This window comes from Adiantum capillus-veneris, chromosome 14 (assembly GCF_014529385.1).
Source record: "Adiantum capillus-veneris isolate H3 chromosome 14, ASM1452938v2, whole genome shotgun sequence".
Classification (NCBI taxonomy): domain Eukaryota; kingdom Viridiplantae; phylum Streptophyta; class Polypodiopsida; order Polypodiales; family Pteridaceae; genus Adiantum; species Adiantum capillus-veneris.
The window spans coordinates 65314668-65336257 of NC_140944.1; the positions used below are offsets into that span (position 1 = coordinate 65314668).

General features: G+C 45.2%; 1 protein-coding gene across 1 annotated transcript in view; it reads right to left on the reverse strand.

Annotated features, from left to right (window-relative positions):
- The window catches only part of LOC147442520 (dynamin-related protein 3A-like), a 77319-nt gene that overhangs the window by 11104 nt on the left and 44625 nt on the right, over positions 1 to 21590 (reverse strand). The window contains exon 11 of the mRNA XM_086528677.1: positions 16005 to 16097. Coding sequence (XP_086384803.1) covers positions 16005 to 16097 — 93 coding nt within the window. The remainder of the gene's footprint in view (positions 1 to 16004; positions 16098 to 21590) is intronic.

The window sequence follows — 21590 nt, forward strand, 5'->3', positions numbered from 1 at the left end:
GTCCCCGGACACTACTAGAGAGCTCCCAACAACCAAAATTGACCTAAAACAGACTGAAATTAGGTCAAAAACAGGAAATTACAAGTTATGGCAGCAAAATACAAGTTATGCAAATGATGTATTAAGCTATGGGAATACTTTTGCTAAGTCCCCGCTACCCTAAAACCCTGAAATTGCCGAAAAACAAGCCCTAAAACAAGTGTTTTAAGAAAATTTAAGATTTACGCAGGTTTTTGCAAGTGCTTTTATGGTGCGATTACATTGGGGAAAGTGCAAATAGATGCAATCTACGCACATTTGACAAATTTTGTCAATGTATGACCATTTGTGGCTCAATTTCATGCAATTTTGATGCTTCTAAAGGCTGTGTATTAGCCTTATGTATGTCTTTTGAGGCTAAAAACAACTAAATTTGTTGTTTTCGAGCACAAATTCGCTCGCTGAAATTTCCTGCGCATAAATTGAATTTTGTGCCCAAATCGACCTATTTTGCCCCAAATTGCTCATGTGACCATTTGGAGCTGTAGTGCACATCTCTGTGAGGCTATACTCCGATTTTTGCGCATTTTGCCCAAAAAATTCAACGTATTATCCCTCTTATTTCGTGCAACTATGGCCTCATCTTCTTCGGATGTGAAGAATCTCTTCGAGATTAGGAGGTTCGATGGTACAGGTTTTGATCTTTGGAAAGACAGGATTCAAGGAATCCTATTTCCTTGAATCCTATTTCTTAAGGATTGCGAAGGGGCACTTGAACAAGTGAAGCCACAGAATATGACGGATGAAGCATGGGTTAGCATGAACAGGAAAGCCGTTACATACATTAAAATGGCCATGACAGATGAGACCGTCATTGATGTGAAAGGTTTCACGATTGCTTTTGATGTGTGGGAGAAGTTAGAGAGAATGTATGAAAATACAACGCCTGTCAACCAGGTGCACTTGATGCGAAAACTTGTTGGCATACAACTAGATGAGTCCAAGAGCGCGGCAAAGCACTTGTCATTGTTCGTAGGTACTTTGTCGCAGTTACAAGATTCTGGCTTGCCCCCCTTTGATGATAAGCTGAAAGCTATCTTCTGGCTTATGACCTTACCTGAGTCATCGAAAACTTTGGTGGTTTCGTTATCCAATAACCCCAATTTGACCTTTGATGGTGTTAGGGGTTCTATCTTGAATGAAGAAATCACGAGGAAAGCAAGCGGAGAGGGAGGCAACTCTACCAACATGGTTGGCAGGACAGAAAAGAAGAATGCTTATGCACAAAGGAGTAAGAGTAAGAGTAAAGAAAGGGGAAAATGCAAGCAAAGGCAAGGGTGATGTGACTTGCTATCAATGTGGCAAGAAAGGTCACAAGAAACCCGATTGCAGGTACTATAAAGCTGAGTTAGAAAGGAAAAAGAATGGCGGAGACAAAAAGAAAGAGAAGAAGGAAGTCAAGGCAGATGCACAAGATAGCTCAAAGGCCAAAGAGAAGGCCAATGTGGCTTCTAGTGTCGTGATTGAGGAGCTGTCAGATGTAGAGGACATATTGTGTACCACTTTGTCAGATGATGATGCTTACGACTTTGATGCCTCTCTAAATGTTCATTCACACGACATGCAGATCACCATGAGTGATCTTATTGATGCTTTGTGGACTGTCAATGATGCATTGTCCCAGACTTGGATTGTTGATTCCGGTGCTTCATTTCATGTGACTCCTATCAAGGAGTGTTTCTCTACTTTTGATGCGGGCAAGCGTGGCCATGTATACCTTGGAAACAATCATGCATGTTCCAAGGTATTGGCATTGTGCATCTCTCCATAGATGACACAAATGAGCTTGTCTTGCATGATGTTCGATATGTGCCGGGAATCAAGAAGAGTCTGCGTTCTGTTGGTCAGATGGATATGCATGGTTACAGCATCTTGTTTGAGAGAGGGTCATGGAAAATGACTAAAGGCTCAAGGCTGATTGTAAAAGGCACAGAGAAAGGGACACTTTATTGCATGCATGGAAAGGCCGTGTTGGGCAAGTTTATTGCATTGGCTGAAATTAACTCTCACATGGAGTTGTGAAATAAGAGGCTTGGCCATATGAGCCAAAAGGGCTTTTCTAAGCTTTGTACTTTGAACAAGCTTGATGCTAAAGGCACAAAGCTTGACTTTTGTAATGAATGTCAATATGGCAAGCAAGTAAAGCGTTCTTATTACTCTGGTGTCTCTCATAAATCTTGTGTGCTTCATCTTGTACATTCCGATGTATGTAGCATGCCTACTAAGTCTATGGGTGGTGCATGTTATTTTGTCTCCTTGATTGATGATCATTCTTGAAAAATTTGGGTTTGCTTAAGTCTAAGGATGAAGCCTTTGCTGCGTCTAAGAGATTTCATGCATTTGTGACCACCCAAACTCGTAGAAAGCTAAAATGCTTGCGTACAGACAATGGGGGGGAGTACACAAGTGCTGAATTTAACAAGTTTTGTGAATATTTGGGCATTAAAAAGGAGCTTACTGTGCCATACAGCCCCTCTTCTAATGGTGTGGCTGAAAGATTCAATAGGACACTTTGTGAGAGGGTGAGATGCATGTTGTCCACAGCTAATCTCTCTCATGGATTTTGGGGAGAAGCTTTGAAAACTGCAGTGCATATATGCAATCGATCCCCTCACATGTCTTTGAAAGGTGACATCCCTGAAGAGGTTTGGTCTGGCCATAGTTACAGGGGACGGGGCGGACGGGCCCTAGGGCCGGGGGACGGCCCTAACTGGGCCGGGAACGGAAGGGAACGCCGAGGCACAGACGGAAATCGGGCCGGACGGGCGGGTCGCAAGGGGGACGGACCGGGGTCGGACGGGGTCCATTCAAAAATTTGCCCGTTTTTGACCGTTTTAACTGATCTGTGCAACCCCAACTGCCATATTTTTGGAGCCTTGGCCCTTGGGAGGCTATAAAAGGCTCCCTTGGGCCTCTTAATACTCATAGTCTCAATGCTCATTCCATTTCCCTCAAGCTCAAGGCTCAAGCTACTCAAGTCTCAATCATCAATGCTTTCCTCTCTACTCAATACTCATTGCTCAAGCTTGAAGCATGACCATTGACTACTCTACACTCTAGTCTCCACTCTCAAGTCTCTCCCTCTTCTACCCACTTTGAAGTTTGAACTTTGAAGCTCTCCTCTCCCTCTTCTACCCACTTTGAAGCTCTTCTTTACTCTCTCTCCACACAAGCTCTCCTCTAACTCTTCTAACTACTAAGCTCTACTCTCTCGAGTCTCTCCACCATCATGTCATCTCAAGCCAACTCCACTTCTCAAGCCACTTCTTCTCGATGGAGGCCCGCCGTGCAAACGTGGTCGTGGTGGGATGAAGTCGACTTTAGCTCGCGTGGCAAAGGTGGCGGTGCAAGACCATGGACGCGCAAGCTACGTCCATACAAGAGATCGGGTGGTTCAAACAAAGTGCGAGCCCATCTTCTTCATGAACCCGATCACGAGGTGAAGTTTTGCCCTCATGTAGCTCCCGAGAAGAGGTTGGATCTTCTTGAGAAGCTCACGGTGTATGAGGTTGCGGAAGCGGCCAAGAGGGGCCGTTTTGTTGCCGTTGATCCCTCCGCCACAGCGACACCGCGAGAGCAAAGGGAAGCCAACCTTGACGACATCTCTCGAACCTTCAAGAGCCATGGATCTACACCGTCCTCTTCCGTTCCGCATCGCCAAACCACTCTCAACGAAAATTGGAATCCTAAATTGAAGGAAGAGATGGATAGGTCGATTGCCCGATTCTTCTTCCACGACCACATTGCCTTCCATGCTTCGCGGTGAGTTTCCCTTGGCATATGTACATTGCAATCTTCCATTTTGTATTCATAATGGGTTATAACTTCTCGACTCTCGACTCTCGACTCTCCATACTAACACAACATGCTCTATTTTGTGTGGATAGGTCTCCATACTTTCGAACCATGGTTACGAAAATAGGGGAATATAGCTCCTCTTATGTGCCACCTTCATCGGAGAGGCTTCGCACCACCCTCCTTGACAAATAGAAGCTTGCCGTGGAGCAAGCGGCCCGAGCAACAAAGGATTTGTGGGAGACCAATGGCGTCTCTCTTCTTGTACATGGATGGAGTGACACCCGCAAGCGGTCCATCCACGGGGTGGTGGCCTACTCTCGGGGGGAGATGTACTTTGTGGAGTCACATGATGCATCCGATAGTGGCAAGGCCGCCGAGATGCTTGCTGCGGAGTGGACAAGCACCATAGAGATCACCGGCCCGGAGAATGTCCTTTGTATGGTTGCAGATGGAGAGGCGTCAAATAGGGCAGCCGGAGCTATCATTGAGGGCATGTATCCCAGCATCCATGTCACATTTTGCATGGCACATTGCCTCAATAACCTCCTCAAGGACATAGGGAACTTGTCATGGATTTCACCCACCATTGGTGACGCCTCTCGAATTGTCTCCTTTGTGCTCAACCATCAAAAAGTGCGCCATGAATTCTCAAAGAGGAGCCACTTGTCCTTGCTCAAATATTCAGAGACAAGATTTGCATTTAATTGGCTTATGCTAGGCCGCTTGTCTACATGTGGCGGAGCCATAAGGGGCCTCTTTCTCAGTGATGAGTTCCAGGCCATGCCGGAGTCTACATCAGTAGTAGGATTGAAATGCAGAGAATGGGCCGACGACGCCGCTTGGTGGGAGGAGGTGAAGACTCTTGACGCCATGGTCAAGCCTATTCTACACCTACTTCGAGTGGTGGATGGCTTGCAGCCATGCATTGGCAAAGTCTACGAAGCCATGGATCGGATGATAGAGGCACTTGAGAAGCTTCTGCCTGACCCTGTTCAGTATGCGGAGATTCATGGCTTGTGTGAGTCGAGGTGGAATGGATACTACTCTCCACTTCATGCGGCAGCTTATGTGCTTGACCCTGAGTTTCAAGGAAGGCCTCAAGAGACCGACAAGAAGGTGAGCAAAGGACGGCGGCTTGCATTGGAGCGCCTTGAGCCTAGCAGTGACATTAGGCGCAAGATTAGAGACGAGCTACTCAACTACCGGCAAAAGAAGGGCTCCTATGGATGTGTAGATGCACAGCTTGATCGCAACAAGATTGGCTCGGTTTTGTGGTGGGAGGACTATGGAGGAGATGGTCCACATTTGCAGCGCTTGGCTGTTCGTGTCCTTAGCCAAGCATGTACCACTAGTTGCATGGAGCAACTACGGAGTGTGTACAGCCACATTGCCTCTAAGAAGAGGAAACGCCTTGGGGTTCAGAGGGCCAATGATTTGGTGTTTGTGAGCGCTAACTTGGGCATGCTTGCCAAGAGCGTCACACACAAGGTTAATCCTTTCACTGAGTGGGAGATGGCACAAGAGAATCCATCTCTGGCCGATACTCTTTTGGAGGAGCTAGAGGAGGATTTCGAGCCTCAATGCGAGCCTCCCGAGCCCTCATACGTCACTGAAGACCTCGACTACGACGACGACGTGGAGATTCAACAGGCGAGCACTTCTTGAGTTTGATGATCATTGATCACTCGACTCTCGAGTCTAGACTCTTGAGTCTACGACTCTACCTACTACATAGCCCTTTGTACTTTTTGTTCCTCAGGCTTGTTCTAAGTCCTTTAGGCTTTTTGACTCTTAAGCCCTTGTGGCATGCACTTCTCATTTTGTATCCATCGATCATCGATGTTTTATTAGCACATTTCAGCCTATATGACTCATGTTCTCTGGTCTATTTAGTGTAAATTTATGGTCAAAGTGATGCTCTATGTGTGTGGCATGTGTGTAGGTCAAAAAAATGCCAAAAAAACTCTTTTTTTTTTGCCGTTCCGACCCCCGTCCCCGTTTCCTGACTTTTGCCGTCCCGACCTGCTTACTTCTCTCTTGGTTTGTCATGGCTTCTTCCCATATCTTCCCAGAGTCGTCCTCCTTTACAGAGAAAAAGAGGAGACCATGCTCTGATACCACTGTCACAAACGGGAGCTCATAGCTGAAACCGGCCTGTTCCATCCAAAAAGGGCGGTAGACTTTACTTCAAACCTTGATTTAGCTTTCACCCATTATTAGTCGTCTATTTTACCTGTACTTTCAAGACACAACAAAGGGGAAAGGGATACAGGCTGCTAGATTGCACCTGTATGAGAAGACCGACACCAGATTGGCCCCTAACTTAGGCGCCCCTTTCGGTATTTCTTTATTGTTCAAAAGAGGGAATAAACGTTGTGGTTTCCTACAAGCTGCCCCGCCCAAACTCGGCTGAATTTCCTCTGTTCCAGCCCGATTTCGGCAGCATAACTGTACTAGAACCCTTCACAGTCAGTATTCCCACGCATTGACCGACTTTCCCGACGCATACGGACACTTTGCAAAACCTGGCGAGAATCTGCAGCCCGCTGAATTCTCTGTTTTCAGCCCTGAAAATGCGCCAGATCACCTGTACAGCGGTCCCCTTGCGTCCCCGAAACTCTGCTTTCCCCAAACACGAAGTCCTTACTTGGGAATCCCAACTTCCGGATCACAACTTGAGAGACTACCTCTCTCCGATCCGTGGATCTACTTCCCAAACTCGGGTACGAAACCCCTGGGCTGATCTGGCTCTAGTTCCTCAGAGCGCTTTTCTCCTGCAGAGGCTCATACCTTCCTCTGCGCCTACTCTCTCACTAAGAGGAAGTACACTTGCAAACAAACACTCAAAGTTCATAACATGAAAATCGTTACCTTCAAAGTCTCGACGCTCGAAACGCAACTCCATTATCGAAAAGCAATTCCCCGGAAGAGATCTCTCCATAGAAAATCCTCTCTTCCAATCCTACACACAAAAGAGGTGTGTTCTCCAGTTCCTTCTCATAAATCAGCCCCGTCTACGACGTTTAGGGGCTGAAAACAGAGAAAAACAGCAGCTTGTCGCGATGGAAACACGCTCCGTAGGCACTTCTTCGCGAGGGAACTCGCGCACTAGGTCTTGGCGACATCTGGTACACTTGGGGCAGCCATGGGCATCACCGGCAACGTCTTCTTTACGGCTCAAATCTGCAGCAGCATCTCCTCCTTGCAAAGATTGGTCCCCCTCTCTGAGTGAGGGCATGTGATGCTTTTATAGCTCCTAGCCACGGGCACGAATAGCTGCTCGCGTAGAGATCGCGGCCGTTTTTTTTTTCTGTTCTACCCGAAATAGGGAGAGAGAAAACGCTGGCTGATCTGTTGCCTTATTTATCAGATGGCTGCCCACTTATTAAGTGGGCGGCCGGTCACCTTTAAAAATGGTCTGAATCTGTCCAAAAACTCAAGAAAACCTTATAAGTTAAAAACAATGCTTTCATTGCACTTACCAGGCGTCCTTCGATGCAATCACACACACAGTTGCAATGCAGACATATACTTCCTCGCGGGAAAGCATTTGGTTTTCCGAAAAGCAATTCCGCTTTCTCAAAAAGCATCCGTTTTTCCTCAAAGTTTCCTCTGAACCCATCTTCATTCAAGTGCTTGCTTTTTCCTTGTGCACAATTCTAACACAATTCGGAATTTCCCCTCGACTATGGATATTCCCTTTCCGATGCATCCGTCACCCACCTTGTGACGCATCAGGAATACCCATCACCTAGTCCTTTCCTACCGAACTTACGGTACAATCTCCTTCACGATGCTCTATGTCACCCATCCTATGACGCATCAGAGATGTCCGTTCTCGGATGGTCGGATACTTCTTCCCGATGCTCCCTGTCACCCATCCGATGTGACGCATCACAAGTACGCGTTCCTGGTGGCCTTACAGATATTCCCTTTCACAGTGCTCCCGTCATTACTCTGAATGACGCACTAGGAATATTCTGTACTCGGATGTCTCCAGTGAGAAAAACCCTCTCACTTAAAATTCCAATAATTCATTTAGAATTATTTTTCCTTGGTGTTCCAAGCGAAAAAACCCTCTCACTTAGAAATCCAATAATTCATTTAGAATTATTTTTCTGTAAGATAAAGCCAATTTAGCAACATCCGTCTCACTTATAAACAGTTGTCCTCAACCGTAGGGGTCCAACTGAACTGCCAAGGAGAAATTGGAAAAATTCCAAATCTTGCTCAATGGTGAGTTGAGCTGGTCCTTTCTCAGAAGAGAAACTAAAAATTAAATTAAACAAAAATTCAATAATTCAATACTTACCTTACCGGTTCATGTGTTTCCTCCAGTACCTCGAGGATGTCCTTCACCTTTCATTAAAGTTACGAGCCATGTAAGAACTCGTCATTCGCGTCTTTCCAACAGATTGGAAGTTTCCTCATCCGAGAATCTGTTAACTCGATTCCACCTTCTCAATTTCGAGAAAAATAATCCTCCTAGAAATCAATATAGGTCTATGTCCTTGCGCATAACCTTGCGCTATTAGTCCTGAGGATATTAAACCTCTTGTGTCCTCCCGCATAGGGCATGTCGAGAGCATTAAGCTCATGTGAATCTTCCTGTGGCAGACAAAGTGTGCCACCTTACCAAAGTAAGTTCTTATTCCGGGCCTTTGCTTTGGGTAGGCCAATTGTTCTGATCCAAAGTTTCGTTATCCGAGACTCTGTTAACTTGATTTTGTCTTCTCAAATTCGAGAAGAATAATCTTCGTAGAAATCAATCTAGGTATCTGTCCTTGCGCATAATCTTGCGCTGTTAGCCTAGAGGGTATCAAACCTCTTGTGTCCTCCCACATAGGGAATGCCCAAGTCATAGAGCATTAAGCTCGATGTCTTTCTTTCACAAACAGAGTTTGCGATAACATTAAAGACGGTTCTTGTTTCGGGTTGTCGCTCAACGTAGGCGAATGGTTCCAATCCGAAGATTCCTTGTGCACGGCAGCACTTCCTTCCAATCATTTCCTCCTGCAAGTTATTATCACCAGCACTGTTTTCGTGACACCCATTAGCGTCTCTTCCTTGCAGAGGCCATCCTTGCAAGCATCTAGGACTCCTCGCAAAATCTTAGGCAGATAAAATTCTAGCCATATCTGAATATAGTCGGAGTTGCCCTAAAGTCCCTCAAACTGACCTAGAAGTGTATGGATCAGCTCCAGCCGGATATCATGAACAATCTCTGCTGGTGGGACAAGACGAGCCTTGAAAATGCGAAAGCAAAAGGCCTGCCAGATGAACCAGAGTGTCAGGCCGCAAATGAGCTCCCAACACCACTCTCTATCATTGCACCACTCTTGGGAATGAGCCATGTGGGAAGCTGGAGTGTAGATCAACCGTCTTGAATCACTACATGTTGTTGATAGAAGCCATCTCAAAATGAAGCGTTGGGCCTGTGAGCGTGGACGAGGCTGCAGCACCCCAAGTGTCACGTGACACATCCAACCCTATGTGTCCATGGACAAGCTACAACATGATCAAGGGGCCTCTTACTAGAGGGATACATGAAGAATCATGACTAATGTGGATACAACAAAATTGTGACAGATGTCACTTAGGTGGGGAGAGAAGGAGAATGTGGCTTGGTAGTTTTTGGGGCCCGAAATTCTCGATGATGGCCTTGCCGCCTCGGTAGACGGCCCATTTGCCGGCTGCTCGTGCTTCTCGAACTTTCTGGAGTTCTTGTTTCTTGCCTTTGAGTTGGGCGGGGATCAGACTTAAGGGCGAACATACATAGATCTCAATGATGTTCTCCCATATGTGGTTAAGGTAATTCTTACCATTTTTAAAACGGTTGGCGAATTTTACTCTTACGAACATAATAGTTCGAATTTATTCCAGCAACGTGTAAATGTTACTCGACCTGCTCATGGAGAAACATATACCGCAACCAAAAGTTGCTACTGTAATGGTAAAGGCACATAGCGTACTCAATGATCAACCACCATCAATAACCTCTTCTCCGTAGAGAAACTCAAATTCCTTCTACCGAACACATCTCAAATAGAGATTCTCGTATCGGAATATCCTTGGCGCAAAAAGGCGCTCAAGAGAGTATAACAAACTCCCGTCCAGCTCCTTAGCATAGGTCTGCATCTTCGTGTGTTATCCATGTACTCAAAAGTGTACATAATTCTTAAGCGGTGTTAAAGTTTCGGTGAACCTTGGGAATTACCTTCCCTTCGTAAGATCCTTAGAGTGAAGACGCTCAACTTGATCATCACTTGGCTCAATCTTAGAGCAAAACCCGCTCATCAAATAATCTAGGATTTCAATCCTTGGATTCCTCGAGCAGAGGCCGTAGTCGTCGCTTGTTTCTTCCCTCGTAAAGAGAGTGTTCATTCACTTGCGCGAAAAGCACTACGATATCTTCCCTTACCGGGTAGGGGTTGTGGGCTTAAAGAGTACTCAAGCTTCATGAAAGCTTTTCTTTGCTTGAAAGCTCAGAATGGTTCCTTCATAATTTCCTACCCACAATAGCAGGTAATTTGTTGGAGAACTACCGGATACCAGATCAATCATGGACCTTCCGGATGGTTAAGCAAAGCCGTTCATCGTATAAAACAATGTTCTGACTCAACCTTACTCTCATAAACACTCGAGAGTGATTGTCCTGGTTAGACACGTGCATATCTCATGCATAAAAGCAATACGCAGTTGATGAGTTCCTCAAAGATTTAACTTTGATCAAAGACCTGTCCTCTCACTTCAAGTTTGAGGGTCAAAAACTCAGGAGTTAGATTGAATTCCCTTACTCCAAACTTTCTGTGTTCAATGGTTCTCATCCCACTGCACGGATTGTATTCTATGTACACAAAGGTGTACACTTTCAGCTTTTATTGCTGACTCCACCATCTGCTGCAAAGCATCTTGCACATGCGTCTACAAAATTCGAGCAAAAGTCCTTCGTTGAATTTCTTGATCTTTCCTTCCTCAGAGAGGGTCAAGAGTGGAGCTACCTTGGCAAGAGTGAACCACTACTTGCTTTGACTCGCTCGTGTTCCTATTAGGCAAACCAATCCCACTCTTCTTGAATGCCTTCCTCAAAACGTCGAGGAAAAAAATTTGTCCGAAAATTCAGCCTTGAATTGAATCCAAGTCTTGTTGTAAGTTCCTTACAAAGCTTTGGTATACCACCAAGTACTTGCAATCCCCTTGAGGTGTTTGGTAACATGCCTCACCTTCGACACTTCTAAGAAATTGCCGTTTGCAAAGGCAATTTCAACTGTTGAATGAAAGCAGTAGCTCAGGACATCTTCCCTTCCGTCAAAAGTATCAAACTTGACTGGAGTGTAGAGACCTTCTTCATATCCTTCCCGAGATGACAGGATTTCTTGGCCATGGTTCTGGACTGATGTTCATGGATATTCTCTAGATTCTGAAGGATCTCGAGCATTCCGCTCCTTGGATTCTCTAGGTTCTTGAGCATCATGCTCTTGTCGCCTTCTCAGAGAATCCCAAGTCTTGTGTCGCCTTCTTGCAGAGAGAAAAAAATTTCCAACTCTGCGAGCATTTCCTTGCAGGACTTAGGGTTCCGCCTGCTTACTTCTCTCTTGGCTTGTCATGGCTTCTTTCCGTATCTTCCCAGAGTCGTCCTCCTTTACAGAGAAAAAGAGGAGACCATGCTCTGATACCACTGTCACAAACGGGAGCGCATAGCAATATAAAATACTCGGACAAATAAAATTTATCACTTAATATTGAAGCCAGAGGATATAGAGAGAAATAGATAGATAGAGAGAGAGAGAGAGAGAGAGAGAGAGAGAGAGAGAGAGAGAGAGAGAGAGAGATAAAGTGAGAAGATCGACACAGTACTGGGGACCAGAAGATGGGCTGGTCCCCCCCCGTAATAGTATCTTTATTACTGAGGAGAAGTCTATACAAGCACTTGAACCGAACGCATTACCACATTCGTTCTAGAATAAGACTTGATGGTTCCCGGAAGCCTCAGCTTCCGATTCCTAGGGCAAAACCCTATTCCAAGGAACTTCCATTCCTTATTCCAAATCCTTGAGAATCAAGGTTCTCGCCTCTGGATCTCACCTTCTAGACTCAGGGCATGGCATCCCTACAACTCTTTTCCAACTCTCTTTCAGAGTCCTCTTCCCGCAGAACAACTCTGCTTTCCCCAAACACGAAGTCCTTACTTGGGAATCCCAACTTCCGGATCACAACTTGAGAGACTACCTCTCTCCGATACGTGGATCTCCTTCCCAAACTCAGGTACGAAACCCCTGGGCTGATCTGGCTCTAGTTCCTCAGAGCGCTTTTCTCCTGCAGAGGCTCATACCTTCCTCTGCTCCTACTCCCTCACTAAGAGGAAGTACACCTGCAAACAAACACTCAGAGTTCATAACATAAAAATCGTTACCTTCAAAGTCTCGACGCTCGAAACGCAACTCCGTTCTCGAAAAGCAATTCCCCGGAAGAGATCTCTCCATAGAAAATCCTCTCTTCCAATCCTACACACAAAAGAGGTGTGTTCTCCGGTTCCTTCTCATTAATCAGCCCCGTCTACGACATTTAGGGGCTGAAAACAGAGAAAAACAGCAGCTTCTCGCGATGGAAACATGCTCCGTAGGCACTTCTTCGCGAGGGAACTCGCGCACTAGGTCTTGGCGACATCTGGTACACTTGGGGCAGCTATGGGCATCACCGGCAACGTCTTCTTTACGGCTGAAATCTGCAGCAGCATCTCCTCCTTGCAAAGATTGGTCCCCCTCTCTGAGTGAGGGCATGTGATGCTTTTATAGCTCCTAGACTGCTTGCGTAGAGATCGCGGCCGTTTTTTTTTTTTTTTGCTGTTGTACCCGAAATAGGGAGAGAGAAAACGCTGGCTGATCTGTTGCCTTATTTATCAGATAGCTGCCCACTTATTAAGTGGGCGGCTGGTCACCTTTAAAAATGGTCTGAATCTGTCCAAAAACTCAAGAAAACCTTATAAGTTAAAAACAATGCTTTCACTACACTTGCCATGCGTCCCTCGATGCAATCACACACACAGTTGCAATGCAGACATATACTTCCTCGCGGGAAAGCATTTACTTTCCCGAAAAGCAATTCCGCCTTCTCAAAAAGCATCCGTTTTTCCTCAAAGTTTCCTCTGAACCCATCTTCATTCAAGTGCTTGCTTTTTCCTTGTGCACAATTCTAACACAATTCGGAATTTCCCCTCGACTATGGATATTCCCTTTCCGATGCATCCGTCACCCACCTTGTGACGCATCAGGAATACCCATCACCTAGTCCTTTCCTACCGAACTTACGGTACAATCTCCTTCACGATGCTCTATGTCACCCATCCTATGACGCATCAGAGATGTCCGTTCTCGGATGGTCGGATACTTCTTCCCGATGCTCCCTGTCACCCATCCGATGTGACGCATCAGAAGTACCCGTTTTTGGTGGCCTTACAAATATTCCCTTTCACAGTGCTCCCGTCATTACTCTGAATGACGCACTATCCCGTCATTACTCTGAATGACGCACTAGGAATATTCTGTACTCGGATGTCTCCAGTGAGAAAAACCCTCTCACTTAAAATTCCAATAATTCATTTAGAATTATTTTTCCTTGGTGTTCCAAGCGAGAAAACCCTCTCACTTATAAATCCAATAATTCATTTAGAATTATTTTTCTGTAAGATAAAGCCAATTTAGCAACAGTGGGAGCTTGCTATGCAGGAAGAGATTAAAGCTTTGCATGCTAATCATACTTGGGATTTGGTTGGATTGCCCAAAGGAAGGAAGGCTATTCCTAACAAATGGGTGTATAAAATCAAAACTGTTGATGCAAAACCCAAGTATAAGACAAGGCTTGTGGCAAAGGGATATGTTCAAACCAAGGGCATAGACTTTCAGGAAGTGTTCTCTCCTGTTGTGAAGATGACCACTTTGCGTGTATTGTTTTGCCAATGTGGCTGCTCTTGATTTGGAAATGGACCAAATGGATGTACATACCGCTTTCTTGCATGGTGATGTGGAAGAGAGCTTTACATGAAGCAACCCGAGGGTTTTGTCATCCCTGGCAAGGATTTATGCTCAATAGAAGCTTCTATGTATGCTCAATAGAAGCTTCTATGGGCTGAAACAATCATGTAGACAGTGGTACAAGAAATTTGATCGCTTCATGCTTAAACATGGTTACAAAAGAAGCCATGCAGACCATTGTTTGTATACCAAACGTGATGAGGATGGCAGCCCGATCATTCTTGTGCTCTATGTAGACGATATGTTGATAGCTGCAAAGAAAAGAAGCACTGTAGATGCTCTTAAAGGGCAGCTGAAATCTGCATTTTCAATGAAAGACCTTGGGGCAACTGAAGATATACTTGAGTGTGTGTTACACGGAAAAGAGACAAGCGCCTATTGTATTTGTCGCAAGAAAAGTACATTGAAAAGGTGCTGGACAAATTTAACATGGCTGAAGCAAAGCCTCTTGGTGTGCCATTACAGCCATATGTTAAAATCTCCAAGGATGATTGTCCCAAGTCAAAGGAAGAAGCCAATGACATGCAAAGTGTGCCTTATGCTTTAGCTTGTGGTTCACTTATGTATGCTATGGTTGCTACTAGGCCTGACATAGCCCATGAAGTGGGAGTTGTGAGCCGGTTTATGGCTAATCCAGACAGGTTGCATTGGGATGCAGTGAAGTCCATTATGAGTACTTGAAAGGGACTAAAAACAAATGCCTCTGCTATGGTAAAGGACTAATGGAGTTGAAGGGATTTTGTGACTCTGACATGGCTGGTGATGTGGATACAGGGAAATCCACAAGTGGCTATGTAATTACTCTTGCGGGAGGTACTGTTTCATGGTGTTCTAGATTGCAAAAGATTGTTGCATTGTCTACTACAGAGGCTGAATATATTTCAGCCACTGAGGCTTCCAAAGAAGCTATTTGGTTAGCACGCCTATGCAGTGAGTTTGGCTTGCTTGCCAAGGCACCTATGCTTGGTTGTGATAGCCAGAGTGCTATATGTCTGGCAAAGATCACCATGTTTCATGCACGCACAAAGCATATTGATGTGCGGTATCACTTCATACGAGAAGTGCTTGAGGATGGCCTTATTACATTGGTTAAGGTCCATACATCACAAAATCCAACCGATGCTCTCACTAAGTGCTTACCCAAAGCACAACATCATCTATGCATAGAGATGGTGGGAGTCACCTAGCTTAAAGGCGCCATTTATGCCTTTAAGTGGGAGGTTGTTGGGTTAAAGGCCTAAATAACCCCTTTTTGTACATTTTTATACTTTGTCCAGGTTCATATTGAACTTGGACACATTTTTTAAAGGTCACTTATAATAAAAGTGGGAAAACCCAAAACTCACTTATTGAGTTTTCCCCAAAAACGTGAGCCCTCTCTCTTCTGCTAGCGCTTCCTCTCCTGCTGGCCTTCGCCTCCCCTCTCTGCACACACACTGCACTTCCTCGCGTGCTCTTTCACTTGCACACACCGCCGCGCGCTCATCAGCTATAACTTTAACCAGGGGTCGGGAGTTGCTGTCGAGTTTCCTGGAGCATCACACGCGAGGAAACAAAGCACAGACGGCACCGAAAAGCAGCAGGCTGATCACTACCAGGAGGAACGGGGGACGTGTGCAGATCACATCGTATCAAAGCTCACAATAAAGAAATACCCAGCTGTAGGTGCTGACAATGGCAGTAGATGGGCCCACCGATCCATCTCCTGCAGGAGCATCCCAGTCCACCATCTTATTCTCTCTCTACCTTCACTTTTTGCACCAAATTCAGTTTATTTCCAGGTTTCAATACTGATAATGAAGTACAGCATATTATAACTTATGGTAGTACACAATGATACATCTTTCTCATCACCAGTTTGAGCTGATTCCACTGACACTCTTTAACTGCACAGCCCTAAATTTATATAAGGTCAAAGCACTGCAAACAAACAGATAAATAGAGATCTAAGAATCTCCTTAGAGCCCAATAAATTAAAAAGGCTTCATAGGAAAATTGAGAAATAAGAAACCTTGACCCCTGTGTGCATTAGGGAACTTTTCTGAGGCCTACAAATTAGAATCTATAATTTGAAACTGTTGAAAGGCAGCAAAGCCCACATCTTGCAGCAAATAGTGAGTACATAAACTGAGGCACCTTAACAAGCTCGTCGTAAATGAACCGGGCACACTGAAGACTTGGATCAAGCAGGCGAGCAATCTGTCTGCGAACAAGAACTTCAAATGGTACCTGAAATAACCATCAAAACTTTAAATTTGTTATGATGTCAGCCTGAAGCAAACAAGTAACACCCCATCAACAGAACCGAACAAACTGTAACCAAAAAATTTGAAAGCCCCTTTCCATCAAGTTTGTGACATGGATATGTAGACGATACTCTAATTAGAATAGAATGTGAACAAACCACTTGAATGATTAAGACTGAAAAATCGAGCAGATGGCTTCGTCATAATGACGGGCAGAAATTCCTTGAATGACTTAGGCAGATATATGAAAAAGCAAAACGATGAAGGCAAATGAAGGCAATGGAGAGTGGTAGGGGTATATTCAAAGATTGAAGGAGATCAATATCCAAAGAAAAAACATTTGTAAGCGTAAATCAACAAACAACAAAGATACCAACAAGTTGTTGTGGCAGTCTGTTGTGGAAATGCCATAACTGTATTCATGGTGGTGATGCATACAATGTGTTAAAACACTAAGACACACTAGCCTCTAGGTATGCTTCTGGTTGGTAGAGTTATGGCATCTCTCTGGATTCGTCAAGTAGGTTCCAGTGAGGGCTGTGCTCAGCCAAAGTGAGGTAGTTTTCTAATGCCAGGATTTTCCAGTCATGCTTAGCTTGGCGTTTTGGTTCTATTCCATGGCCATTGTGTCTTCTGCAAGCCCAAGGTATTTATACCCAAGTGGCTCAATAATCTCCCACAACCCTTGGGGCTTATTTAGCCCCCTCGCCTATTTTGCCCCCCTATTGGTATTTATTACCACGCAGTGGAGGCATAGGGCTAGGTCAGGCTGATCTACAGGGTGCCTATATATAGGCCCCAAGGGTCAATTCTATGAGGTGTGTGTCACATGCACATGGCTTTGTGTGCCACGTGGACATGCTTCATTGACTTCCAGAGCCCGTTTTTCATCTACCCCTAGATAGAAGTTTCTAGAATCATAGGAGGATTAGTACCGGCAATTTTATGAGCTTGTTCGCAAGACCTTCATGTCCGAACGAGTCCATTAGTATAGGTTTTCCAATTTTTAAGAACGCTTGCATAAATGGTTAGTACATGCGTTTTGACAGATGTTATTACACTACGGTGGGCATCTGGCATGACGTGCATAAAGTTTTACGGTAGAGGAATCCAATGAGCCATTCCCCGGGTAAATCGGATTCCCGGGTAGGCAAATTTGCGACAATTTCACCCAACACTAACCCCCAGTAAAACTTATTAATAAATCATTTTTATGATTTATTTTTTAAGAAATTGACAGAGAATTTGCCCTACCTAGCCCTTAATTGATTTAGAAGCCCAAAACCTTGCCTATAAAGGGAGCACTTAACCCATCAATTGGATCAGATGCAGCTAGCGCCAAGACCTGCCCCAGCATTTTTGTAGATGAGCAGATCTCCCTAGCGTTTTGCAAATCTAGATCAGTGCTAACATTTTTGGCAAAAATCTGCCAGCGATAGCAAAATTCAGCCCTAGCCCCATCTCCCTTCTTGCAGATCAGCTAGCGTTTTCAATTTTCAGCCCTTCTATCTCCGGAGGTGTGCAAGATCTACAAGAGCTAGCCTCTCAAATGCGGTGCGGAACTTCGGCAATCCATTGAGCTTCTCCTTGGCCATTCTCTCGCCGCATCAAGTGCTTCCATTGCTACTCATCATCCGCATGATCGAGATCTGGGATTTCAGCCCTTCATTCCTCTCACATCAGGAGCGCGATCCAGCCCCAGATCTACCCCTTGGTGGCCATCCGCAATCCCACATCAAGACGGATCCAAAGGTGCATGAGGTGCTTCATCTTAAAGAGTTACCAAGGCGGCATTCTCCATTGGTTTTTGTAGAGTCTGTACTTGAGGTATTGCATGTCTGTACCTTCCATTTACGCAATCTAAAGCAAATACCACATCGGCAACAGTGTGGGAGGCCCCTAAGAGGGTTGGTTGAGATCTCTCTCTCTCTCTCTCTCTCTCTCTCTCTCTCTCTCTCTCTCTCTCTCTCTCTCTCTCTTTTGGAAAAAGTCAAGGCTGTATATTACTGAGTACAATATAATCCCCAGCGGATGCCAAAATAGCCTATCACGTGGGGTGTACAAGCTGTATGTAAGGGTGAGAGCCACTATAGTGACAACTCGACTAGAACAATCTCATGGTGGTCTGTGTGATGAGTGTAGGAGAAACCATCGAGGGGGAGCATAATGCCATGGAATCTGGCTACCTGTAAGTGTGAAGAAGAGTGGGGATTGGGCCCAACGCCTAAGGAAGGCAAAGCAACGAGCCTCGGCTGCTCGAGAGGTACCTGAGGAAGAATCCCACTGCCAAATCAGGGTGTGGATGATGTCCAGCCAGATGGTAGTGAGGGTATCCTGAAGGAGCTGTGGAGCTGCACTAAGAATGTGAAGACAACGAGCTCGCCAAACATTCCATAGTGTAATGCTAGTGATGACTGAAAATACTTCATCACGTCTCTCTCTCTCTCTCTCTCTCTCTCTCTCTCTCTCTCTCTCTCTCTCTCTCTCTCTCTCTCTCTCTCTCTCTCTCTCTCTCTCTCTCTCTCTCTCCCCTTTTATTAGAGCGCACGCACGCGCACACACACACACACGCGCGAGAAGAAGAGTATTTTAACGTCGTAGGAAACTATCCCAAGAGACCTTAAAGATCTATCCGACGAGGAGAGTTGAACTCAAGACTTGTTATTCAAGAGGGAAATGGCATGACCAATCTATCACACTTGAAAGTTATGCTATTTCCCTCTTGAATAACAAGTCTTGAGTTCAACTCTCCTCATCCTATGGATCTTTAAGGTCTCCTGGGATAGTTCCCTGCGACGTTAAAATACTCTTCTTCTTCTCTCTCTCTCTCTCTCTCTCTCTCTCTCTCTCTCTCTCTCTCTCTCTCTCTCTCTCTCTCTCTCTCTCTCTCTCTCTCTCTCTCTCTCTCTTCAAGAAAAGTAAAAGGAATTATCCTTCATGCTAAAGCAACTCACTAACGCAAACAAAGATGTAAAAGATTTGTGGAAGTGTAAAACCTAGATCTTCACCATTTCCATTCCGTTGCACCTGACATTGGTATCAATTGAGCGGACGAGGGGGTAGATAGTCTCCCAAAGGTTAGTCTGCGACCTTCCTTGAACCAAGAGCGAAAATCCTTGCATGGTTAAGACTCGTAGCAGTATGGAGACCCCCACCAATCAAGAAGGTAAGTAACTTCCACCTTTGGATCCTCCCATGAGTCCTCCCCCTACCCGTCCCTTTTTGCCACCAAGTCACATGGATGCTATGATGTGGATGATGATGGAGATGATGGTGTGGCAAGAAGCAGCAGGTCGCCAAGAGCGTTTGGAAGCGGCGGAGCGAGAGGAACGTCAATTGGGGCCGAAGCCAAGGCTCCTAGGCTGGAAAGGAAATCCATGCATGATCATTTTGTCAAGGGACGAGCACCACGTGCTAACGGAAAAGAACAGACTAAACAACTTTAAACACTTCAAATAACAATTGAACGGAAAGAAAGCAAGAGAGAACGACACGCGAGATGAGGAGTGGCGAAATTCTACCCTGAGGGCAGTGGCCCAAAACCTTGGTGCCCGTTTTGGTATTTCTTTATATTACTTCAACCCACTACAAGCAGATACTCCACGCACTCGACCTTCACCCGAAAGCGTGCTAGAGAATGAGCCCATGACACACATTTACAGGCCCTTGGCCTATGAAAAGCAAATGAAAAGCTTCAAACTCAAAAGCATCTGGCCTCAAAAGTTGCCGCCAAAAGTTGTCAACGCGAATTATGAAAATCCCCATATACCTGCCACGTCAGCAACGCAATCCGTGAAAGTCCGTCCAGACTGCCACTTCATCAACGCAGATCGCGGGTATCCGTATTGGCTGCCACGTCATGAAGTTTTCACGCAAGCTTCTGGGAGCTTTATTTTAATGCCTTTCGTCACTTGAGCCCCATCGGACGGGGTCCCATAAGTTGGTGGAAACTCTTCTTTAAGAATAGGCCTCTCGGCAAGACTTTGCAAGTTGGTAAAACTTCTTCTGCTGTTGTTGCTTCTAGGATTTAGGCACCTCGGCCGGAATCTACATGTTGGCTCAGATCTTCAGTGGCTTGACATGTCAGTAGTTTGTGACATCCCCCCTTCTTGAAGGGTAGTAATCGTCCACGATTACCGTATATCTGCAAAACAACTCTAGTTAGCTCAAAAATTTCCGAGGGACGTTCGGAGAGAGAACCAGTTTTCTCATTCCAAATTGGAGCTCTTGATATCCTGGGTCATTGGCTTCCTAGAAAAATCTCATCCAATAAGAAGTCTCATTCCAGATTGGAGCTCTTGATATCCTGAGCCGTTGCCTTCCAAGAAAAATCTCATCCAATAAGGATTATTTAGTCGTTGGCACAACACAATGCAACACAAATGCTCACATATGCATGGTACAAGACATAGAGACATCAAGTCGTCGATGAATACTTTCCCTATACATAACCATCCTGGTCCGAGCCATGAGATATAAAAGCCTTTTACAACAACGGAAAAGAACAGACTGGACAACTTTAAACACTTCAAATAACAACTGAATTGAAAGAGAGAGAGAGAGAGAGAGCACGACACGAGAGACGAGTGCCAAAGTTTCACCCCAGAAGAGCAATGTCCATAATGGTTGGCCACATCATGAAGTTTTTGCGCAAGCTTTTGGGAGGTTTATTTTAATGCCTTGAGCCGATTGGGCCCCATCGGACAGGGTCCCATAAGTTGGTGGAAACTGTTCTTTGAAAAGAGGCCTCTCGGTAAGACTTTGCAAGTTGGTAAAACTTCTTATGATGCTTCTTCTTCTTCTGCTGCTGTTGCTTCAAGGGTTTAGGCTACTCAGCCGAAATCCGTATGTTGGCGCCATTCTTCAATGGCTTCACACCTTATCAGTTTGTGACAATCCCGCCTTCTTGAAAGAAAGTAATCGTTCGCAATTACCGTATATCTGCAAAACAACTCAAGCGACATTCGGACGGACAATCAGTTTTCTCATTCCAAATTTGAACTCTTGATATCGTGGGTCGTTGAAAATCTCATCCAATAAGGAGTCTCATTCCAGATTGAAGCTCTTGATATCATGGGTCGTTGGCTTTCCATAAAAAATCTCATCCAACAAGGAGTATTCAATGGTTGGCACAACACAATGCCACACAAATGCTCACATATGCATGATACAAGACATAGAAAATAAAGTCACCGAGGAGCAATCCCCCCCAAAAATAACTATCCACATCCGGACCATGAGCTGCTCAACGACTCCCTCATTACTCCTCCCACAAATAACCTAAAAAGGTCTTGGCCATGAGATATAGAGGCTTTTACAACAACAGAAAAGATCAGACTGAACAACTTTAAACACTTCAAATAACAACTGAACGAAAAGAGAGAGAGAGAGAGAGCACGACACACAAGACGAGGAATGGCGAAGTTCCACCCCAAGAGAGCAATGGTCCCAAACCTTGGCGCCCGTTTCGGTATTT